The sequence below is a fragment of the Accipiter gentilis genome, chromosome 8 (genome assembly GCF_929443795.1).
Source record: "Accipiter gentilis chromosome 8, bAccGen1.1, whole genome shotgun sequence".
Classification (NCBI taxonomy): domain Eukaryota; kingdom Metazoa; phylum Chordata; class Aves; order Accipitriformes; family Accipitridae; genus Astur; species Astur gentilis.
The window spans coordinates 19405644-19429629 of record NC_064887.1 but is presented as its reverse complement, the minus strand read 5'-3'; the positions used below and the strand labels follow the sequence as shown (position 1 = coordinate 19429629).

Sequence of the window (23986 nt, the reverse complement as noted above, 5' to 3'; positions counted from 1 at the left end):
GCCGCGGGCGCGGCGTGGCCCGGGCCGGGAGCAGAGAGAGGCGGCGGCGGCGGCGGCGGCGCGGTCGTGTGGAGCGGCGGGCACGGTCAGGGCTGCGGCGGGGAGGGACGGCGGCTCTACTGACGGCCCGCTGAGGTGAGGCGGGGCGTGGGGTGGCCTGTGGTGTTTTTTTTTAACTCAGCCGTGCGTTAAGGGCTTGCGTTGGCAGCCTCTTCGTACTGGCTTGCGTGTTGTACCCCGCCTAGGGAAGGGGCTGAGGTAGATGTTTGTTAGAGAGGAGGCAGTTTGATGAGTGTTAGTAGTAGAAAGTTTCATATGATTCAGACGCTGCCCACCTGCCGCTGAAACCTCTGAAAAGATTTAATTAGAAACTGGATTAAGTATTAAGGCCTGAGATCGTCTGCGGGCTCAGCTGGTAAATCTCTGGAACAGCTCAGGGCGTGTTTCAAGGCTGTAAGTACATTGTAAAGTTACTGAGGGCTGAAAATGCAAGAATGTTAGCGTTCAAAAGTGTATTTAAACTGTTTTGGGAGGATTACTAACATCCTGTAAAATGAAGAGCTCAAATAGTACAACGTGTGGTAGTAAAGTGTATGATAACGACCAAATTAAAATGACAGGCTGGATACATTGATAGATTGCAGTGACGTAAAAATATTAAAATAGGCCGTTGAGAATAGAAAGTGAGTTGTTTATTCTTTGAATAATAAAATTCATACACAGATGCTTTTTAAGCTTCTGTGATTTGCCTGTTTTTTGTAAACATCCAGGTAGCGTAGTTATCGAGATGTTGTGTGCTGTAGCCGAGGTCAAACATAAGGAATGATTGAGTATGTTACATAGAGATGTCTGTATAAATCTGGAACGTGGGTCTTTTGATGAATAGTTAGATAATTATCCAGGTGTAGAGGTAATTGACTCTCATAGTGATCGTATAACCAGGTTTAGGCACATGGCATTACTTAAAACTAAAGGTTATGACTGCTGCTCTGATATATCACATGGGATAACCAAGCTTGACTTTATTTGTAATTCATGGTCCTGATCCTGACTGTGTAAAACTTTGTATGTACTTAACATTAGTCAAATGTTTAACTTACTAGTTTATAGGTTAAAACTTTCTTGCTATAGTATCTGGAGGTAAAAGGCCACTGAACTAGCCTAACCTAGACACTAGAATGAAATAAATGATAGTGCGTATGTAATCTTGATTGGACTGTTGATATAAACCGGCATGGTAGTTGGATCAGCTGTGCACATCCCAGGCATCAGGTTAGAGTGCTCCAGTCAAGGCTGAGCAGGAGCTCCTCTGGTGAGAATAGTCACAGAAAATGTAGTATATCATGGGCATCTGCACTTGGTACGCAAGGAATCCAGACTTACTCTGTATTTGCTGCAGTTTTCAATGTATGTACCCAAGCAGTAGCTGAGGCCTCCTAACTTCGTAAGATGACCTTGATACTACTTGAAAAATTGCCTCCTTATACATAAAATGCAGGTTGTTTCTTGTCTGTAATACTGCTTCTTGCAAATATGGGGGGTAGAATAATACAGTGTACGCTTTTTAAAAATGCATTTTCCCTGGTTTTTTTATCATGTGAGCTTCATAATATCTGTCTGGTTAGGTTGTTCTTATTCCTCTATTGGTGTTTTTTGGGTAGTGTGATTATTTTTCTATCTTTGTTTTTACTTCATGTGTTTTAATACTGCACTCTTTAATTTATAATAGTTTTCAATGCCAGAACAAAGTCAAACTATAATGGCAGTTGATGAACTTCAAGCAATAATACAAAGATGTGTAAGTAGTTTTCTTTCCATAAAAGTAGCAAGTGTAAGTAGTGTGTGTTTCTGTTCATATATTATAATTAAAACCAAAACGACCCCGAAACACAAGACAGTTAGTTGTTAGCAGAACTCTTCATAGGGAAGCTAAGTTCAGCCTCCATCTTTCATTGAATTCTCTATGGTGCTTATCCCAAGATGCTTGATAACTTCTGCTTTATGGAGAAAGAAGTGTTCTGGTACTGAACAGTACCTGTCTGAAGGAACAAAACCCTAGCAGGTTGTTGTAGAAAATGTATCTTCCAAGCAGTGTGCTGTAGTCTAGACTTAGAAAGTGCTATTGAAATACCGCTGTGTCTTCTGTAGTAGCTCTTGGTAGCTTTTTTAATATGTGAAAGATGTATGTAAGAAGAGGTAAGTTACAATGACACTACATTTAATTTTGAAATGAAAGCTTGGATTTTCTTATTTGCCTTTTGTAAGTATGGAGTTAAACATGCATATTTTCTTTCTAGCAAATTCTGGAAGAAGATGATTTCAAAGGAGAAGATTTTAGTCTGTTTCAGGTAGCAGGTCAGAAATGTTTAGAAGATGGGTATGCAGCTCAGTTATTAGAAGTAATTCAAAATGAGAAAAATAAGGTGAGTTTAAGTTTGCACTATGTGTTAGTTGTGCACTGACACTGTTAAATAGATAAAACTGCTTATTAAAAAGGGAAAGCCACTTTCACTGTGGAGCAAGGCTGTGCATATGAACAGTTAATAAGTTGCTCTGTGTAAAGCGCGTGTACTTGTGTAACTTCAGGTAACTCACAGAAACTAAGTCATGGTAATCTTAACAAAACCATTAATAACTTTTTCAGTGGGTTAAGCAAAGAGAAAAGAGAAAACAAAAGCATAATTAAGAGAAAGTGACAGTGTCCCTCTTTTGCAGGACAGGATTTCAGATGGGGGACTGGGTCTGGCTGGCATGGAGTTGATTTTCTTCATGGCAGCCTGTATGGTGCTGTGTTTCAGATTGGTCACTAAAACAGTGTTGGTAATATGCCAGTGTTTCAGCTATTGCTGATCAGTGCTTGTACAGTGTCAAGGCCTTCTCCGTTTCTCCCTCAGCCTCCTCAGTAAGCAGGGAAGTTGGGAGGGAACACAGCTGGGATAGCTGACCTGAACTGATGAAAGAGAGGTACCATACCATATAACGACATACTTAGCAATCAAAACAGATGGAGATGGGGACGGGGACCCGTTCCAAAGTAGTTGTTGCTTGGAGACTGGTTGGACATTGGTCTGCCAGTGGGAGTTGGTTTGTGTCATTCCCTCTCCCACCCCCTGCTCTCTTTTGTCCTTCACTTATTAAATTTTCCTTATTTTGACCCATGAGTTACTCTGTTTTGCTCTTTTCTTTCTCCCATCCCACTGGGAGAGGAGAGCGAGCAAGCAGCTGGTGGGTACTCAGTTGCTGTCTGGGGTCAACCCACCACAGATGGATATAATAATATTGGCCAAAACTGTAAAAGCCAACTAAGCTGATGCTAATGTAAGAGATGCTAACATCTGTAGGCACTTTGGGGATCTGGGAGTATATACTAAATGGTACACAGATAAATAGGAAGTTCAGGAAGAAAGTGAAGGGTGGAAAGTTTTGGCAATGTTACATGGAGTTCACAGCCTGGTTTTGAATTTTGTGAGTTTGGAGTAACAACTGAAGATCTCGATCCCCTCAGGTTAAACATAATTTGTCTAAACATTCTTTCTTTCAGCAAAACTCCTCTACTCAGTCCTGTTTTAAATGTATTGTCATATAAATTCTTAGAAAAATATATTGACATGTTAGAATTAATCCATTGAAGATAACTATGCAATGTATGCAGCTGTGTTTATAGGTATGGGGAGAGAATACAATGAATGTCAAATACAGAACTTTATGGTAATAGTTGTTAAATTTTCAATGATATCATTGTGGTGTTGGTTACAACCAGGACATGGAACTGTTGTCTTTTTTCACCTTTGTATATACAATCTTTCTGGGTTTAGAAGATGTCCAGTTTTGGTTTATTCTCTGAAAAATCTGTTTTTTAGGTTATCATCAAAAATATGGGTTGGAATCTCATCTCTCCTCTTGTTAGATGTATTTTCATGTATAAACAGGAAGATGATAAGCGAGAACACTGCCTGAAGATACTAGATCAGTTGGCACAGGTATTTTTTTTTTTAAATATATGCTTATAATACAATAATTGTAGGGAAGGGAGAGGTCCTATTTTTCCCTGATTTCCAAAAAAACCAAGTCATGAATAATTCTGGGTTCTTCTGTCCATTTCCTGTAACTTTTAAACTCATGAGCCTATTTCATCTGAAGTAGACACAGGCTTAATGCTCTCGGAGATAATTGACCTCTTACAAATTTTGTGGAATTAGTAACTGGGCAAAACAAAGAGACAGCATTACACAGAAGAAAAAGGGAGACAGAACTCATGAAATTTTTGATAGCCAGCTGCTGCAGTCAGAACAGCCGCAACAATACTGCCTCTTGTCTACTGCAGATACAGTGTGACAATGATTACCTGATGATTCTGATGGAGTAGTAGGGGAAAAGTCTTAATCTGTAGACAGCTAGTTCCCTTTCATTCATGTACTTAAAAAACAGCTTGTAAACTCGATAGCTTGAATTAAATTCGCACTGAAGTTTTTCTTTCTCTCTACTCCTAAGGATTACTTTGCTAAGGTACTGTGAGGTTTTTATAGACCATAGAAATCAAGTTTAGTGTTGTTGTTTATTGTTATATTTTTTCAGCTTATATAGAAGTGTACACACATATACACTGTACAGAAGACATTAATTATAGGGAAGTACTTACTGTTTCATATTTGTTTTCTTAAAGATTGTCTTGGATGTTCAGATCTGCTTTCTTGACGTTCAGGAACTTCTGTATTGAAGTTTCCTTGTGAAGAGTTTTTTAGCTTATGACCATGGTTATTAAAAAATATGCATTGTTCCTCTCTGGCAGCTATGCAATCCGAAGGAACTTTTTTTGGGTTTACTTGAGCAGATTGAGCAGGCGTCTGGAGAGCAAGCATGCCAAACTGTCATGTTATTGCTTCAGCCTTTGCAGACAGGTAAGATTCAGTTTCTCATGTGATTTCTGAATTAAATTATTTTCTCGTTTATTTGTCAATTTAGTTTAGCCTTTGCTGGAATAGCTTCAGAACACATCTGTCTTGACAGGCTTTACAGTCTATTACATTCTGCAAAATAACATAAAGGTATAACTTTCATGCTTATATTGGCCTGTTAGAAAAAGATTTTAGATGGGATTAATAACATCAGTTGAAAAAACAATACTCGGCTATTTTTCATCATTTACAAGAGAATGTGGTCCTGTGACATTATAGTTAGAGATGTAGACAATTCATACTGTTGTTACAGAGAATTACATGGGTTTGTGGAATTCTTCATTATTTAACTTTTAAAACATACAGTTCCATATTTTCATAGTATAAAACATTTAGTTCAGATTGAAGCAGGTTGAAACATTTGATTGGTGAGGGGGAAGCATTCTTTTGGCTTACATATAAAACCTAAAAATGTTGGTTTTGGACACCCATTAAGTAGGTAACAACTAGTTTCTGTTTTGATATGCGAGATGAAATCAACTTGTCTATCAAGTTTAAGTCTGATTGTATCAGTCTCTGAGATGTGTTATGTTAGAATTTAACAAGAGAAGCATTTTGGTAATTAGAAGTATGTGTTTTTTTGGATAGCCAATCTGCAGTTAGCCTGCACTGAGTGCAGTTTAAGTGGAGAGCCACTTGTGCTGCTTCCTCAGTCTGTGAGCCCCTCTGTTGGTTCTGCCATGGGGTATGGAATAGTTCTGAGCTGCTTCAGGTAGAGTCAGATCCCAGCAGAAAAGTTGGGCCATGGTCTCTGATTTTGCCAAGTACAGAAGGAGTCAAGCAATAGGTGAGTTCTCCAGGTCAGATAAATGAGTATTACCTCACTTAGACTACTTCTAGAAAGATTTTTTTCAGTACTCAACCATGGTGCTACAGAGAAAGGAAGAATGTGTTGAAATGCATGACTGCTTTAATATTTGTCATTCTCAAATATATGGTCATCTTAACTACAGCATATTAAACTAGCTGATGACATTTAGTCTTGCTGGATTTGCTCATGTGATTTCAGGTATCAGTCCCTCCCCTTCTCTGAAACTAAAGGCTTTCTTATGTAGTTACATTGTTTTTCTTCACATTTTTCTCTACTGAGTAAGAAATAACTTAATGTCTCAAAATGTTCTTTCTCTCTTTTTTTTTTTTTTCCCCTTTTTTTTTTCCTTTTTTTTTTTTTTTCTTTTCCCCCAGTGCTTTTGAAACTTCAGAACAAGAAGGCCTACTCATTGGGTTTATCTTTGGCTATGATTATGAATCAGCTTACTCCCTTACCTGTACCTTATACAAAACAACAAATACGGGAAGATAAACTTGGTCTCTGTCAATGTTGTAATGCAGTGGTGGACTTTACTAAACCTTTTGTGAATGAAGTTATTAAAAACATGGAAAAGTCATCAGAATACAATGACATGGAGCTGAAAGAAGAATTATTAAAATTGTGAGCATTTTATGTCAGTGTAATATATTCATGTAACTTAACAAAATGGATGTAGGCTTTTATTACATAGGCAGTAAATAAATCATCTTAATGTTTTATAATGCTGCCAACTTATATTAACTAATGTGGTATTTCAAAAAAGAAAAAAGAAACCTAAATATGCCTTACATATTTATGGAGTGAGAGAAAAAAGGTAAAAATAATTTATTTATTTTTTAGTACAGGGAAATAGTAAAGAAATCTCGGTCTCTGTGCTGTGAAGCTGATTTGATATTCTTCTATTCCTTCTCAAATTACAACAGTGAGGATAATCATATTCTGGAAGTGAAGTCTAAGGAATGCTTCTACAGAAGATGGTCTTTTTTTTATTCTCCCTGAAATATCAGGAATAGCAGCAGCTGATACGAGTATAGACTTTATTCTTGGTTATCTGTGACACTATTATAGTCTGTATTTGTGACCATATTGGTGATTTAGTTTCATCCCATTTTTATTTCAGCTGTATGAAATGCCTGAAATACCCATTATTGACAGCTCAGCTTGAACAACTTGAAGGCATTGAAGAGCATCCTTTTCGGCATTTTGCAACTGAAATTATAGTAAGTGCAGTTAAAATTAATTGCAATGTTTGCAAAAGCAGTGGTGTAGTTCAGAATTACCTGTAATTCATTCTAGAGCTCATTTTGCTTCTTTTATTGATTAGCGGGATGCCTTCCTGGGCTTTGTAAGATAATGCAGGTAGATAAAGTTCTAGAACAGTTCCAGGTCCCATCTCTGGAAATTACAAATCTTGCAGACGCAGTTTTGCTCCTTGATAAACCAGTTTGGACTGCTGTCTGAATCAGTAGCTCTTACTTTGCTGTAACTGCTTCTTTTTCTTGGTGATGTGTGAATTTATTAGAATATCTAAAGGATTGTCTTTGCTGCAGTATTATGTCAAGGTAAGATCTACATGTTACCTTTAATCCAAGTGTTGCACAGAGAGGAATCTCTAATGTGCCTAATGCAGTGCCAGCCGACTATTAAAGACTATAAATTGATGCTTGACTGCTGCTGATGCTATAGCTGGAAATTCAGTGGGAACATGTCCACTCCATGCTACCAATGCTGTTACTCTGGTTTTGAATGTTTTACATAGAAGCTGTGTTTTATTAGAGCAAGGTTATTGTGGGTATAGATAATTGTATTTAAATTTGCAGCAAAACCAAGCCTTATAAGGAGATGTGTGTTCCAATCCGTGCATGGACTGCACCTAATATGTGTATGTTTTCAGAAATAGGACCAGGTGTGATTAATATAATTACAGAAAGTAGAGCTGTGCTTTGTTCATGTTTTGACTGTGATAAAGAGTATTTCCTCTCCTGCACATATCCAGATGTAATGGTTTGACCCCACCTGGGAGCTAAGCTCCCACCCAGTCACTCACTTAGGCCCCCCCTAGCAGAATGGGGAAGAGAATCTGAAGAGCAAAAGCAAGGAAAACTCATGGGTAGAGAAAAAGACAATTTAGTAAGTGAAGGGAAAAAACCCAAGTGATGTAACAGCAGTCACTCATCACCTCCTACCAGCAGACTGATGCCTAGCTAGTCTCTGAACAGCAGTTAATCTGAAAAATACTGCTTCATCCTCCCCCTGCCCACCTCCAGTTTGTTGCTGAACATGATGTTATATGGTATGGAATATCAATTTCATTGGCCTGGGTCGGCTGTCCCAGCTGTGTTCCCTCCCAGCTTCTCACCTGCCTTCTGCTGGCTTGCTGAGGGGCAGGGTAAGAAACAGAAGGCCTTGATGTTGTGCAAGCACTGTTCAGCAATAGCTGAAGCACTGGCATTATCAATGCTGTTTTGGTCACAAATCTAAAACACAGCACCATATGGGCTGTGTGTCGTGGTTTCAGCCCAGCCGGTAACAAAGGACCACGCAGCCGCTCGCTCACTCACTCCTCCCCCCCCTCCAGTGGATGGGGAGGAGACCGAGGAGAGAAAAGAAAAAAAAAAACCTGGAACCTCGAGGGTTGAGATAAAGGCAGTTTACTGGGACAACACAAAGAAATTACAACAACAACAACGGCACTAATGAAAGAATATACAAGAAGAGTGATGCACAGTGCAACTGCTCACCACCCGGGACCTGACGCTCCGCCACTTCCCCCACTGAAAGTTGAGAGCACCCCCCCGGCCCGCTCCCCATTTATATACTGAGCATGATGGTACATGGTATGGAATAGCTCCTTGGCTAGTTCAGGTCAGCTGCCCCGGCTATGCTCCCCACCTCCCAGGTTCCTGTAAAAATTAACTCTGTCCCAGCTGAACCCAGGACAGGCTGCCATGAAGAAAATCAACTCCATGGCAGCCAAAACCAGTGCACCAAATTTAAAGTATTTGTAAATAGCAGTTGCCTCTAATTTTCAAATGCATGGTTATACAATGATTTGTGTTGGGCTGTTGAAATGAAGGAACCTCCTGGACAGCCAGGTGCTGGATTATTTTATAACAGTTTATTCAGAAGCAGGCTGGTAAATCTTGTAATGAAATATAAGAGTAGAAAATATTGTTAGTACTAAACGGAGTCTTCCCTCAGGATAGCCAACGGGCCACTAGTTGGATAACACTGAATAGACAGTCACAGCTCATTTGTATCAAGATTGCAGCTAATGTCTTCAACTCTTATAAAAGAAGCTGACCTTTTTAGAAGTATAGAAGAAGTAAGCATTAAATGACTATTAAGTGGTTATTAATATTTACCTTTAACAAAAATACAATTCTGCTTTTGATAACTGGCCATTACAATTCTTTTCTGTAAATTGTTTTCTTAACTATGGATATACTTGTTTCTCATGTTAATGTTGACTGTATGAAAGAAGAGTTAAGTTTGAGCTTTGGACTTTGTTCTACCTTATTATCCCTGGTTAGAGGAGAAAAATTCACAAGTCAAATACAGAAAGACAAAAGTCAAAGAATGTCTGGAACTATGTAAGAGGGAAATGGAAGTTACCAAGACGGTAGAGGAAATCCAGCTATCGGAGGAAGATGGCTGAAATGGCTGTGAACGATGAACTAGGGAGTTAGAAGACAGACAGCATTTTATATGATATAGTGGAGGAATTAGTCCTAAAAGAGCAGAGGGACTGGGTCAGGGTGTCATTTTTGGGCAGGGAATGGCACACTAAGACTTGATGAGTTTCAGAAGGAAGAGTTGGAGCCATTTGGAGTGAGGAAAGTATGTGTAAATGTATTATATGTGTGCAAATGTGCATGCATGCAGAGGAAGTCTGGAAGTTGCCATGTGATGCAACTCTTCTCCAATTTGTGTTTAAAAATCTAAGCGTTTTTGCACACAGAATTCTACATCCAAATGTTAAGATTGTAAAGTAAAACACACTAAGCAGTTAGCAGAACAAAACTTTTGGTTGTTTTTCAACAATAATTAGGTTTTCTATCATGATCACATCCACTTTTTTCCACAGCATGTCTCAGCATAGGATGGAACTGGTATAGGGATCAATTGGGAGTTGTGCAATGAAAGAGAATCTTGTCTCCGAGACCTTCATTTATTGCACAACTTTCAGGGTGTGCAGTTAAGGAGGCAGGGATTACCAGAAGATGATCTCATGGTTAAGATAGTTGAAGGGTTCTCTGAAAAACTGGCTTTTTATTCTGCCTTTCCTGTTGGCCACAGTCTGAAACCATGTTTTTTATGCTAATTGTGAATTACATTATCTTGATTTTCTCAAGAAATTCACTTCTGCTGTTTGTGGAATTGGGTAATGAGAGCTGCAGCTAAGGTCAGTACAGTCATGCTCTGACTATATGACATCTTGTGTAATCCTAGTTTTCCAAAATGTGAGATCGTGGATGTTCAGTTTGGACAACCCCAGAATAGGGAGTTAACCTTGATCTCACTGTTTCTTCATAGTATGTACAATAGGAGTTACACTACCTCCTAATTCCCGTGAATGGCGGGGGGACACACCACACTAGTATTTGTGAAGTTCTTGGGTTTCATTGTGTTGTGCACTGGAAAGAAGGGCCATACAGAGTGATTCTAACTTCAAAGCGGGACTTGCCTTCAGCAGATAAGCGTTATGTTGCATATTGAGTGAGCAGAAAACAAAATACCGATCATTCTGTGATCTGAAAAACACAGGGGTCCTGTGGCATAATGTGATCATGAAGCTGTCGTTATTCATAGCGTTGTGGATAAGGGAGCCAAACTAGGGGTTTGCAGGGTGACTTCCTCTTTTACTAACTTTTGAGTGCTTGACTTTGCTATCTTAGTAACATTCTTCTAACAGTAGTTATTTTTCCTGCAGGGTCTTTTTTGTGTATGTGTATATATCATAAATACTCACAAAATAGTTATATTAATTTATGCTATGTAAGAGTATACTGTAAATACAGTTAAAGCTTTGAAACTTAATGGGTGTACAGGCCTTTTAAAGGTAACTATAGGATTTTTTTTTTTTTTTAGGACATTTTGTGGGATATAAAAGAATTAATACCACTGGTGTTTTTACATCATAAAAGCATAAGTCCACACTGGAAGAATGAAGAGTTTGCAGACATAGAGCGAAAGAATTCTGCAGATTCTTTGGCATGTCTGTCATATCTGATGTTTGTTCAGCATTTTGGTATTGATTGCTTTCCAATGGTATTTAGGTAAGAACTATTCTTCCTCATTTATCCTAAGTCTTTACTTTGAAGATTCTTTCTGAGCAGAAGAAAACTTTTTATTTGTCAATAGTTATGAATGAAAACTGTATTTCACTAGTATTTGTTTTATGTCAACCTTTATGTATTTATATTTTGTGTAGCTTATATTATATACATAAGAACATATTCCAGTCCTGCAGATTACTCTATCATGGTTTAATTTCAGATGAGCTGTCTTTTTAAAGAAACGGGAAGAATTAGTCATGTGTTAAATTTCATGTATTAAACATGTATTAAATTTCAGTTTGTCGTGGTTTCAGCCCAGCCAGCAACTAAGCACCACACAGCCGCTCACTCACTCCCCCCCATCCCACTGGATGGGGGAGACAATCGGGAAAAAAAAGTAAAACTCCTGGGTTGAGATAAGAACGGTTTAATAGAACAGAAAAGAAGAAACTAATAATGATAATGATAACACTAATAAAATGACAACAGTAGTAATAAAAGGATTGGAATTTACAAATGATGCGCAGGGCAATAGCTCACCACCCGCCGACCGACACCCAGCCAGTCCCCAAGCGGCGATTCACTGCCCCCACTTCCCAGTTCCTAAACTAGATGGGACGTCCCATGGTATGGAATACACCGTTGGCCAGTTTGGGTCAGGTGCCTTGGTTGTGTCCTGTGCCAACTTCTTGTGCCCTGGCTGGGCATGAGAAGCTGAAAAATCCTTGACTATAGTCTAACACTACTGAGCAACAACTGAAAACATCAGTGTTATCAACATTCTTTGCATGCTGAACTCAAAACATAGCACTGTACCAGCTACTAGGAAGACAGTTAACTCTATCCCAGCTGAAACCAGGACACAGTTGCATTTATAGACAGTTTCCACGTAACAGTTCTTAAGAGCAATTTGACTTAATATTTTGTGTCTAATTCAAAATTACTAATTTTATAAAGATATTTTTATAATTTTTTTAAAAAAGATGAATCCTGTAAAATGTATTAACTATGTGCAAATATATATGGCTTATGCAATTTAATGTAAACCTAATTTTTCTCTTTTAGTCCATCATACCTTCTGCAATGCAATATGACACACATTGAAGTGCTACTGAAAAGGTAGGTTTTATGGCATTTGGAGTTCTAGATAGTGCGTGTGATTTTTATAGTATTTAATAGAATCAACATTTGAATATACCAGATAAGTTCAGAGGAGGTTTTTAAACCTGAGAGTTAAAATGGCAAGTTCCACAACAAGATGGTTTCTTTTACTAGGAAGTATGAGAAGTTGTCTAAAACATTTATTTACTATTTTCAGCTTGTATTGTGATACCATTTTTAGAAACTTTATTCTGAAAATGCAAAATTAAGATCTTTTAAACACACGCAGAATAATTAGGTTGTGTATTTACTTGTACTTCTGTAACAATTAGTTTACTACTAGAGAAGACTATCATGATAGTATTTATTTGAATGTATTCTGATACAATATGTAATCTGATTAAAGGTTAATCTGATTAAACAAGGCTTCCTGGTCTCTTCAGTTTAGGCTCTGCTCTGTTTTTCTTAGGCTTGCAGAACTATGCAAATGGAATCATCTGGAAAAAGTTTCATTTTCTTTGTTAATCCATGTCTTGATACCTGTGAGATACGAGATGCTGCTTCTGAACATTTATAAAAAATTAAGGGGAAAAAAAAAGTAATTTTTGACTCTGAAGAGAGGAGTCTAATTTTCAACTTTTCCATAAGCCAGCTTATCCTAAAAATCTTTGAGAGGAATAACAAAGATACTATATTTAGAAAACAGAATGAAAATTGTTGAGGGACAAGTTCTTTTTGATCTCTGTTCTAGTGTTTCTTCTGAAATATCAACAGTGTCTTTTTAATCAACAACTTAAATTTGATAATGTTTCTTTTTTTTCTAGAACAGAAGAATCTATGTTATCTAAAGGACTTGTAAGTTTTCTTTTGATGAAATTTTCAATGTTAGAATGTTTATTTTTTCCAATTTAAGTAATGGTAAAACTGTAGTTTCCCTTTCTAAGAAAGGTGCAAATCATAGTTCAGATAACAGTTTCAGAAATATTTTGAGGCTTAATTAGGTATTCTTCAGTCTTACAAACACTTCTATTTATTGAACTTTACACACATGCATAAACGTTTAAATTACCACCATCACTTACATTCATATCTCCTAGGAACTTTGGATATCTGAATGAACATTTATAGTGAAGGTGATTTTAGCCATGAAATGTTAGGCATATAGATTAATGTTTTATATATGTGCAAAATGTTGGCAGTTTTTTGTGTTTTGTTTTTTTTTGTCCCCCACCTGCAGGATCTGTTTGAGAGCTGTTTATTGAGAATGGAAGATAATAGCCTTCTGCATCAGTATTTAGAACTCAGAGATTTTATTAATGTACCTCAGGTAATAAGAAGCAACATACAGATGTCTTTAAAGTTTGATTATAAATAATATCTAGCTGTCTTCTAGGTGTTAGAGAGAGGACATACTACTGAAGCTTTATACACTTGTGTTGTTAAATTGAAAACTTCAGTGTCTTGCTGTACAGAATTGATTGTCTTTTCTACCCGCTACAGCATGAAGTTTCAGTGACAATTAAAATATACTTAGTGTATGTACAGGCCACTGAAGCAGGTGGGCATTGATCGTAGCTGAAAGATGATGCTTTTATATATCAACCCTGGGATTTCAACTACTGAAGCTAATATGAATTTCTCTGATGAGAATCTTCGCATAAGCATGGTTTTGTGGTTTGTGGGGGTTTTTTGTTTGTTTTGGTTTTTTTAACGTTTTGAGTAGATTTTAGTCAGAGTAATGTAATGTAATAATCTGTATGCAATTAGAAATTATGTTTTCTTTGTCCAACTGCAGGATTTGGTGAAAGTTATGACCCTTTGTCCCATAGAGCAGCTGGTATGTAATGTGACCTACAGAATCAGTTAAGTGCTGAATTTATTTAATTAGAATTAATCTGATAACATCCTTTTTTTTTCTTTAGAGAAAGAAGAGTTTACATATTTTGCAGTTGTTCATAGACAAGTTTGACACAGAGGGAAAATATACATTATTCAGGTATGCATCCAAATTACTGTAGATTGTGTAATGTCAGCCTTATTGCATCTCAATTGTGTAGACAATGATTTCTGTCAGAGTTTCTATCTGGTAAACGACATTAATTTTACTATGTTAATTTTTGGATAAATAATTAATTTCAATTGTGTCACATAAAATCAGCTGTCTTACGTAAGCTAGTGTTTAAAGGTTACATAGTCATCTTATTTTTCTGTGGTAAAACTCCCCCTTAGTGAATAAGGCCATAATGTCATCTAAGTTTTGAGCTATCTATATAGGCAGCTTTGAAGAGATAATATCTTTTTTTTGTTTGTTTGAAGGTGTTTACTGAAGACAAGCAACCATGCTGGTGTGGAAGGATACATTATTAAAAATATAAAAGATCAGATTCACTTATCGTTAACGGTGAGGGTATTACCACTAAAAAACAAGTTGCCATCTAAAAATTCTATGAGTATTATGTTGAGAAAATGTGTACAGCTTAAGCTTCGAGTGATGCATTAAAAAAATCCACTTTGAAACAAAACCTAAGATTGGGAAGTTGTATAATTAAAAATATTAATTTTTCTTTTTTCTGCATATGTGATTTTACATTGTAATTTTACAATTGTATTCTTTAATTGCAAAATTTTACTCTATTTTTCTAAGAAGTTGTTATTACCTTTTCTGTGCTTGAAAATACCTGCTACTTTATTAAAGAAGAACTATTCAGTATTTTGTTTTATCCTCACAGTCCTCATTTCTTGAATATAATTCAAATGCTCCAGTTCAGACAGACTTATTAATTTTTTCTTGGTTTTTATGATCATAGATTTGTCTAGGTTGGAAAAGAAGTTTAAGATCTTTGACTCCAACTGTCAACCCAACACCACCATGCCCACTAAACCATGTCCTGAAGTGCCACATCTATGCATCTTTTAAACACCTCCAGGGATGGTGACTCCACCACTTCCCTGGACAGCCTGTTGCAATGCCTGACAACCCTTTCAGTAAAGAAATTTTTCCTAATACCCAATCTAAACCTCCCCTGGCACAACTTGAGGCCATTTCCTCTCGTCCTATCACTAGTTACTTGATAGAAGAGAACAGCACCCACCTCACTACAACCCCCCTTCAGGTAGTTGTAGAGAGCGATAAGGTCTCCCCTCAGCCTCCTTTTCTCCAGACTAAACAACCCCAGTTGATGACAGTCAGCATTATATTATGAGTGCTTCACAAACATTAAATTCTTCAGAAAGGGTTGAACTAGATCAAAGCCATTTAAATACCATATTTTATAATAATTTATACCAGGAAGTTGGAAAAATTAATTGAAAATAAATAAATTATTAACTTTTTCTCTCTCTTTTTTTTTTTTTTTTTAACTGCTTAGGGCCTTTTCCAAACCAAATTTGATTCTCAAGGATACTTCCTTTTGTCAATTAGGACAATATAGTAAAATTATGCATATTTTATGCTAGCATAATTATGTTAGAAAACATACTATTTATTAGATCATAGTCTGTCCTGTATATTGAATCAGCAGGGGTGGAGAAGATGGTAATATGAAAACTGTTCCAAAAGGGGCTTGCATTAAAATTGAATAGGTGAAACTATATTCTGAAATTCCCGTACTAATTAATTTTTTGACTATGCAGCTTCAGAATTCTCTTAACATCTGTGCAGAGTTCCCTGGCTGTCAAAAAGACAAATAATTTTAAGATTTCATCATGGATTTTAATATTCTCTGTTTAATGCAAAGAATTCTGTTATAAACATAATGATAACAATTTCCTATTGCTATCAATTTATTTCATCTTAGTTTTTGTGCCCAGGTAGTCTTAATCTTTCCAGGTCCATCATCTGGTCTGACTTAACGGACAGTTACACTTCTTATCTCCTTATCTAATCTCAGTTTTCCTTCCAGTCCGTTTCTAGGTTTAGAAATATGCAAAGAAAACTTAAACCACCTGATGATCTTTTTAAAAAAAAAAAAAATGTGACGCTGCTATTGTGAAATGAATAGAGTCTCTGGTAAAGATAGCTAATTGTTTCATACCTCCATATTAAAAAAAAAGAGAGTGCCCACTACAGTATACTAAGTTTATGTAAATAAATATTAACTATATTGATGGTGGTATTCTGAAGAGGTGGAGAATCTATTCTGATTAAATTGAAAAGAACAGCTTGGCATGGAGAGATAAAGTAGGGAGGATTATGAAAAGACTAGTTTTTTATACTTCACTCATATGTAGTAATTAGAAAATATTGCTTCTAGTGTTTGATTTTTTTTTTTTCTTTTCTGTTTTCCCACAACTATTGTTACATTATTTAAGGTTTATTTAAGATACCTTTAAGATTTAAATTTGTACTCAGCTAAACTTTTTATATCATTTTTTTCAGAGGGCATGTGACAACATTTGGTTTACAGGACATCACCTGATCTCCCTTCTAGATTTAGTGCTTTTGCTTCCAGAAGGTGCTGAGACAGATCTACTGCAAAACTCAGATAGGTGAGTTGTAATTGCAGTTAGGGACTTTTCTCCTTGTTTAATAATTTAAAAAGTCTTCAAACTATCTTACTACAATGTAATTAATGAGGTGACAACATCAATGTATTTTAAATTTTTGGGACTAGAAATGGAAATGATCACTTATTTCAACCATCTTTTCAACTAATTCTGTATAGAAGAATGTCACAATGCTTTTACATTGATTTTAACAATAAGAAAGGAATTCCTCCTCCATTCCCTGAGGATATAAGGCCTTAGATGTCAAATTATAGAACTAATTGGTAAAGCATTATTTATTCAGGAATATATGGTTTGTCAGCTTTCTGCAGAAGCAATTGGAGGACCAAAAGAAATGTGGTATGTTGTCTTAGATGATACAGGGGAATAATAATTATCAGATACAACTAAATAGCACAAAGCCTTTTTGAGACTGTTTCACAGATTGCTGCTGGGAATAGAGTATGTCGTGAGTGGGAATACAAAACTACCTGAACAGCAAATATGTGTATTGAGTAATATAAAAATAACTGAAATGTCTCTGAAAATCTCCTGTATAGGACTAGTCTTTTCCTATATAACGAGTAATCGTTGGGCTTGTAAATCAGTAGGGTGATGGTGTCCAGATAGACACATAACTACTTAAAATCTCAGATGTATGATCTGTAATTGTACTGTTTGTCTGGAAAAAGCAATAAATAGTTTCTGCTAAGATGTATGGTAAAACAAAAGCAAAAAGTGTATTTTAAAAAGCACTCAAAAGTAGAATTTCAATACAGTAACACTAGTTTCAAATCAACTTTGGATCACCAGTGATGTGTGTTACAAATTCTGTAATAAGGTTCCATCTCTGAAGAGAACTTTCCCTCACAATCACCAGCCTACTTCAATCTGCTGACAGTTTTAATTGCAAAGTGTCAACCATTGTAACATGCATGTTTGCACGCTCGTGGTCTAGACTAAGCTATATTGGTCAACAGATGGGTGGTTGCATTTTGTACAAATGGGTATTTTTAGGATGTCTGGCTAATGGGCAATTTAAATTATTATCCCTGTGATATAAATCTGCACTCTAAGTGATAAATAGTACATTTTTAATTCACAGGATTATGGCGTCACTAAATCTACTGAGATACTTAGTCATTAAGGATTGTGAAAGTGATAATCAAGTAAGTACTAATTGATTTGAAAATGACTGATTAGCTGAGGGGAGAGCTGGATTCATGTGAGCACTGTTATCCTTGATCATGGTTTTTGCATTTTTTTTTTGCAATGGTCAATAATCCAGAAGTGATGCTTTTATTAACTACATTAGGAGATATGTGACGTGTTATTTTATTCTGATGAGATTTGATTGCATTCATGCTTAACTGTTACTGTAAAAAAGCTAATCCTTTTACTCTGCCTGATGAACTGTGGTCCATAATTTTACAGTATATCACCATAAAGTCACATCTTTATCAAATATTCCCATGAGAAAAAATATTTGTTACTTTTGCTTATTTATTCGCTGGTACCCCTTAAGCCTCCAGGTGGATTTCTTTATAATAATAATAATACTACTAATACAAACCTTTGCAGTTCAAGAGATCCATTTTATTCATCTTTAGGCAAAATACTTTTTGTGCAATATGCTAAAAGTTGTTAGTATTAGGATTTCTCAGAAAGTATTTAATTATATTTAAATAGTTTTTAGCTGTGCAAAACAATATATTTACAGCAGCTGTGCAGGTGCATGATAGGTACACGTTAAAAGCTTCTCTAGGTATTAGCATCAAAAAAATTCTTGTCTGCAAGATCCATCTGCTGAAGTAACAAAAGGAATGGCCAGACCCATCCAATTTTCTGCTACGTTGCTTTACTGGAAGCAGCCTAGAATGTTTTTTGCCAGCATAAACTGCCCACCACTGCAGTTTACCTATGTTTTTATTACAGGTATACCTCTTCACCTTCATTCTCCTGTGTGTGGATGTTTGAATGTAGATATTTCAGAAATATACTGCAAAGTTTAAATATGCAGAGTATTTAAAAAAATTGAAACTACCCTTATGTATTTTACCCATGTAATATTATGCTACCTCAGTTTAAAGCAGGATTTTATAGCTTTAGTTGTAATCCCACCTCTTTCTTTTCTGTTTTGTTTAGCTCTTTTCTGTCTGACACATTTGTTACTGGTAGATCAGTGTAAAGTGAATTTATTACTCAGCTGCTATATGGCTATTCGATGTATTATATTATGATGGATCTGCTGGTTTTGTGTACAGTCAGTCCTGTCCACCTGCAGTTGATGGAAATGTGTTCCTGGATTCTCAAGGGGAAACTTGTTTGAATTTCACAACTGGATCAATACATGGATTCCATATTCTAACAGCTGATTTATAGGTGTTCTGACTTGGACTGTGTCGCTACAGCATTGAAGAGCTGGTGGAATTATTTGTGTTTAGTTTTTCAGTTACATTCCCCTACCAAATGGCTACTTATTCTAATAGTAAATGCAACTTCTTTTGAATCTTGAAAATCATTATGTTCCACCATTCCTCTAATTTATGTGACTCAGGAGCTTTTTATCCACTATATCATGTAGCGAACAAGTATCGTCTATCTCCTTAGTACTAAATGTTTTGATTTTTGCTTTAAAATACTTGTTTAAATTAGTGACAATTTAAAGAAAAATTGATTTTCAGTTTTAAAGTACCATAAAGCCTTTCTTCACTTGAATAAGCAATATCATGGTCAGATTAATATTCTAACCTTCTTCTAGCAGGTAAGTATAATAAGGTTTTTGTTGGTCTCCTCCAGTTCCTTGATTTTATGATTTGGAGTAATGGATTTCAGCACATAATTTTCTGTTTTCCAAAATACAGGAAAAATTCTGATCTACTTTTAGAGCACTTTAAGATCTATGAATACAAGTTTTTATAAGTGCCTAATTACGTCTAGTCTAGGTAGAATAATAATATAGCTTGCACTGATTACCAAAACCATAATAAAAATGAATAGCAAAAATAGCTTTCATTTGGTCCATTTCTAATTTACTATTTATGTAATTAGTTAGTATTGATAGACTATATCTGTTTCTCAGATTTAAGGAGTTATTACTATTTAAGTGCTCATTATGGTCCACTCAGTTTCATGTAAATGCATAGCTTTGTAAGAAAAGAGAGAATTCCTCTTTTATTGTTATTAAAAATTTATACATAGTAGCACACAATTTCTGTAATAGTACTGTCTAGTACCTGGCATAAAGACTGTCCCTACAGTTTGAGGAGAAAATAGCATCACCTCTTCTGAAGTTTTCCCTTAAATTTAAGCCCTGCCAGTTCTTTTTTACTTCCTCCCTGTCTCCCTTCATAATAGTGCAAGTGTGGCAGAAATAAAATGCCTCCTTTCAGGTCAGTGCAGATGTTTTGATTGCTGTGTAACAAGCACTTTGATTAATCAAGTTTAAAAAACACTGTTTTTCTGGAGAGTTATTTCTTCATTTTTAACCCCATTCTGGTGGAAGTAATTACCATTTTTCTTATTTGACTAGTTAACTTTGTATCATTTAACACTAAAATTTGGTGAATTTTCCACTGTAATCAACAATGCTATTTAACACTGAGAATTCTTATTTTCATCATCCTTAGTCTGCCCTTTAAGGATACTGCCTGAAGAAGGGAGTCATATAAATGGCTCCTATATCTAAAGACACAAAGACTGCTTTGTATTTGTTTCCTTCTACAGCAATTTTGTAACTACAAGCTTATAAGGTGCCAAGGCAGAGAAGTTTTCCTCTTGTGCTGTATAACCTTGAACAGCCTGGCTTTTGAGCATTTTTTCCTTGTGTCTGTTCCTGATATGTTGTCCTGATACTCTTCCTGAGTGTCATTATTGTAAACTCCTTGCACCCATGCCAAACTGGGGAGAAGTTCATGGTCACTTTGGCTAATGTGCCTAAGGATGGGATAGCAGCATATCCAGTAACATTCCTACAATGCTTTTTAAACTGAATGCAATATAGACAAAAAACCCTTATATATTTGGGGAGCTTGACATTCATCAGAGTTTTCATTTGGCATCACAATACAGTGTTAATTCAGAAACATGAATTTAAATATTTGCGTTGTTTTGCTGCTAAATTATCTTAGAGGAATCTACAACTGCTGTTCACTCACTGTAGAGATTCTAGCCTGAGAAAGTGGCTAGTACCCACCTCCAACATCCCAAGATCCTTTCAGCTTTGCTTACAAGAACAAGTTGAAAATTTGTGTTTCCATTGCTGTAGTTATCAGCCTACATACCAAGTTTGTTGTGTGTCCCCCCTTTATTTTTTCTGACTACTTCATCCTCCAGTTTTTGACAAATAAGAGAGAGGGAGAGGAGCTTAAATATCCATCATGATGCTATTCATGCCTAAATGCATGAATCTACTTTTTTTTTTTTCTCCCAGCACAGAAGTGTATGTTATAAAGACTACTCTGAAAACTTGTGCTCGAAAACTTAGTATTGCAATGCTTCATTCAAACTGATTTGTAAACTTCTCTGTTCTGTTTGAATAGACTGGTATATGGACCACGCTTGCCAAGATTGAGCAGAATTTTTTAAAACCACTGCATGTAGGACTCAATATGTCAAAAGCACACTATGAAGCAGAAATAAAGAATAAGAAAGAAAACAGAAGAGGTTAGTTGTTCTCTTTTTTCTTAGCTTTGTTCATATTTAGAAAATTTAGAAATCCTCTGGAAGCAAAGAATTGGTGAGTGCTATATAGACTGTGTTTTATTTAACTATTGACACTATTCCAAATTTCAAATAATAATTAAGTAGTTGCTATATTTGATATTAGTAATTTTAATAATTGGTCAGAAAAACCTCAACTTGTTTATCTCTCATCACATTTTTAAACCTTATGGAAACCTGATAGAAATGTCACATGAAGACCTTCAAAGCTTGTTCTGTATTTATACTTTTGATTTTAAGGTTAGACAGGAGCATCTAAGTATCTCTGAATCTATAGCCCTTAGGTTTCATACTATGTGTGGGGAGGTTAACAAGAGAAGAAATAATTCACACAGCAAATAGGTGCTCTCTTAAAGACGGAAGGATTACATTTTTTTTATTTTTTTTTAATTTTTTTTTTAATCTGACACAAAGAATCAGATTCTGCTCTGGGTTAAGCAGACAAATTCCACAGGGCATAAGAGCTGTGGCTGCTTTAGGTGATCCCTATGTATGTCAGATCTTTTGTTCCTTTGTGGTCTCCATTATAATTACGACAGCCCAAGGAACTTGCTTCTGCTACCAAAAATGTCAGTACAGCTTTTTGCCTCTAGGTTTATCCTCTTCTGTTGTTGTAAACTATGTAAGTATGAGGCAGAGAAGGGGAATTTTTCTGAAGGCAACCTGTGCATATCTTTCTAAAGGGAATCCTTTACAATTAATCCAGAAGCTTTTTCTTTAAGTCCCTCCTACGTTTCTCTAGCCTTTGACAAAGCATAAAGAGATTTGTGTTTGGGAGAGAACATCTAACTTGTAACAGTAAATGGTTTAGCCTTTTTCCCCAATGTATAGTCTCTGTAAGCATTATGCTGAATTTCAAATATGTAGTCTGAATGTAAGAGGTTTTCCCCTTAATTTTCAGACTTGTCCTTGTAGTTTTGCCTCCTGCAAGTAATCTGCCTGGAACAGAGAAGCCTGCAGCCTTTACTTAATAAAATAAGTATTTCATGTCTGGATTCATTAAGTCAAGCTGAAGAACCTCATACTATCTCTCTGGATGTGGAAATATTAAAAATGTGTCAAAAAAAGACCAGATTTAATAACTTTTTTTTTCTTTTAAGGAGCATTTTAGCCATATAAAATTGTTCTGAGTTGCAGATATTGCCTGTTTAGTAATGTAGTCATATGTGTTATAGAAAGCTTAGAGATAGCATCCAGCTCAAACTGTCTTCCTCTTAAGGTTCAGCACTTTCTGTCCTATGTTTGGTCAGTCCCTACGTTTGTGTTTTTTAACAGTTACTGTCTAGAAATGCTAATACATTAAATACTCTTTTCACTCCAAAAGTTATGTGAAACAGCAGCCTGATCTCTGGTTGGTTATTTTCTTCTACAGAGGCACACAGTTCTAACACAGTTTGTTCTGTAACTGTTAGTGGGGAAAAGATGCCTGCTATGACTACTGAAATGCAGCTTCAGGTGAGTTTGCATTTCCTTCAAAGTTATTCAGAAGTATTGAAATTTTCTTTTCAATCTGGAGACAAACATACATGTACAGTGGTTAAAAAAAAAAAAACACAAAACAACAAAAAACCTAATTTCTTTTGTCATTACAGGTTTTACACTCGGCCCTCTTCACATTTGATTTAATAGAAAGTGTTCTAGCTCGAGTAGAAGAACTCATTGAAGTGAAAATAAAAGCTGTAATGGATGAAAATAGTTAGGTCAGCTGAAGTATTGGAGTTAGTATGCTTCTTACAAGATCACTTTGACTATGAGACTTTAGTTGAAAAGGAGGCTACTAACCCTTAAGGAAGAGCAATTAGAGTGGCCTCTAGAAGAATTGCAAATGCTGCTCTTCATAAGTCTTGTTGCTGCTTTGGTTTTTTTTATTTTGCTATTGTTGTATGCGATTCACAGAAATGGCGTATTTACTAAAGTATTCATCTTCAGAATTTGATGCTCTTTAAGTTTAGAAACTAAAAACAAGGGAGTTTTTTGTTCTTATGCTGTGGCAAGGAGTTATGGTTGTGCATTTATTTTTCTGTTAATTTTCAAAATTTGTTAGATAATAGTTGCTGACTGGTGTTGTGAATTGCAAAGATTTTTATAAAGTGATTGAAGAACCATAATTAAAAAGCACTGTTTAAGCACAAGGTATTTTTATTAGCGCTTTTTAATGTTGACAAACAAGCTTCTATATTTACAAACAGGACTGTAAGTTCCTATGGCAAAGGAAACCAGGTTTAAAGAAAAACACATCAGCTTGGAGCCAAGTAAGATGTTAAAACTTAGTAACACAACAGATAACACTTGTGTTTAAAAAACACGCTGTGTAAGATTTAATACATATACCTGTTTATAGATGGGAAACCTATATTTTGGTATTGTTTTGATCATCCTTATCTTTAATGATAGAGTTTTCCTTAAGATATATTAAATATTTTGGGAAATTATTATAAACAGATGAGCTTATAAGTTCAGAATCAGGTTTAAAATAAGGATGGCTTTTCTATAGTGCAGTTAAACAACTTTTTTTTTTTCTTAGAATGCACATTTGGTATAATGTATGCCATTTTTCACTGTATAGTTATTTAATATAAATTTCCATTCCAAATGCATAAGTTGTATATAGTCTTTTGAAATGTAACTATATT

At 35.8% G+C, this 23986-nt stretch overlaps 1 protein-coding gene across 4 annotated transcripts; it reads left to right on the top strand.

The window, feature by feature from the left end:
• The first annotated feature begins 29 nt into the window (after window positions 1-29).
• On the top strand, window positions 30-23983 carry GLMN (glomulin, FKBP associated protein). 4 transcript variants are annotated; one of them, XM_049808334.1, is made up of 19 exons: window positions 30-135; window positions 1730-1798; window positions 2298-2423; window positions 3861-3980; window positions 4790-4898; window positions 6141-6387; window positions 6887-6986; window positions 10858-11045; window positions 12111-12164; window positions 12971-13001; window positions 13384-13473; window positions 13942-13983; window positions 14069-14142; window positions 14463-14547; window positions 16525-16634; window positions 17737-17800; window positions 21173-21296; window positions 22726-22808; window positions 22946-23983. In XM_049808334.1, the coding sequence occupies exons 2-19, from the start codon at window positions 1736-1738 to the stop codon at window positions 23051-23053; spliced, it is 1818 nt and encodes a 605-aa protein (XP_049664291.1). In that variant the 5' UTR covers window positions 30-135; window positions 1730-1735; the 3' UTR covers window positions 23054-23983. The 4 variants fall into 4 exon arrangements, with proteins under 4 accessions (XP_049664291.1, XP_049664294.1, XP_049664292.1 ...); XM_049808335.1 differs by lacking the exon at window positions 30-135 and adding an exon at window positions 354-453; XM_049808336.1 differs by lacking the exons at window positions 30-135; window positions 1730-1798 and adding an exon at window positions 2895-2964 and having other exon boundaries at window positions 2375-2423; window positions 22946-23981.
• Window positions 23984-23986: the final 3 nt, after the last annotated feature.

Coding starts and splice junctions, on each gene's coding strand:
- GLMN (XM_049808334.1), top strand. CDS start 1,736: ATGCCAGAACAAAGTCAAACTATAATGGCAGTTGATGAACTTCAAGCA. Junction 6,987..10,857: donor ATTTTGCAACTGAAATTATA/GTAAGTGCAGTT, acceptor TTTTTTTTTTAG/GACATTTTGTGGGATATAAA. Junction 13,474..13,941: donor ATTTTATTAATGTACCTCAG/GTAATAAGAAGC, acceptor GTCCAACTGCAG/GATTTGGTGAAAGTTATGAC.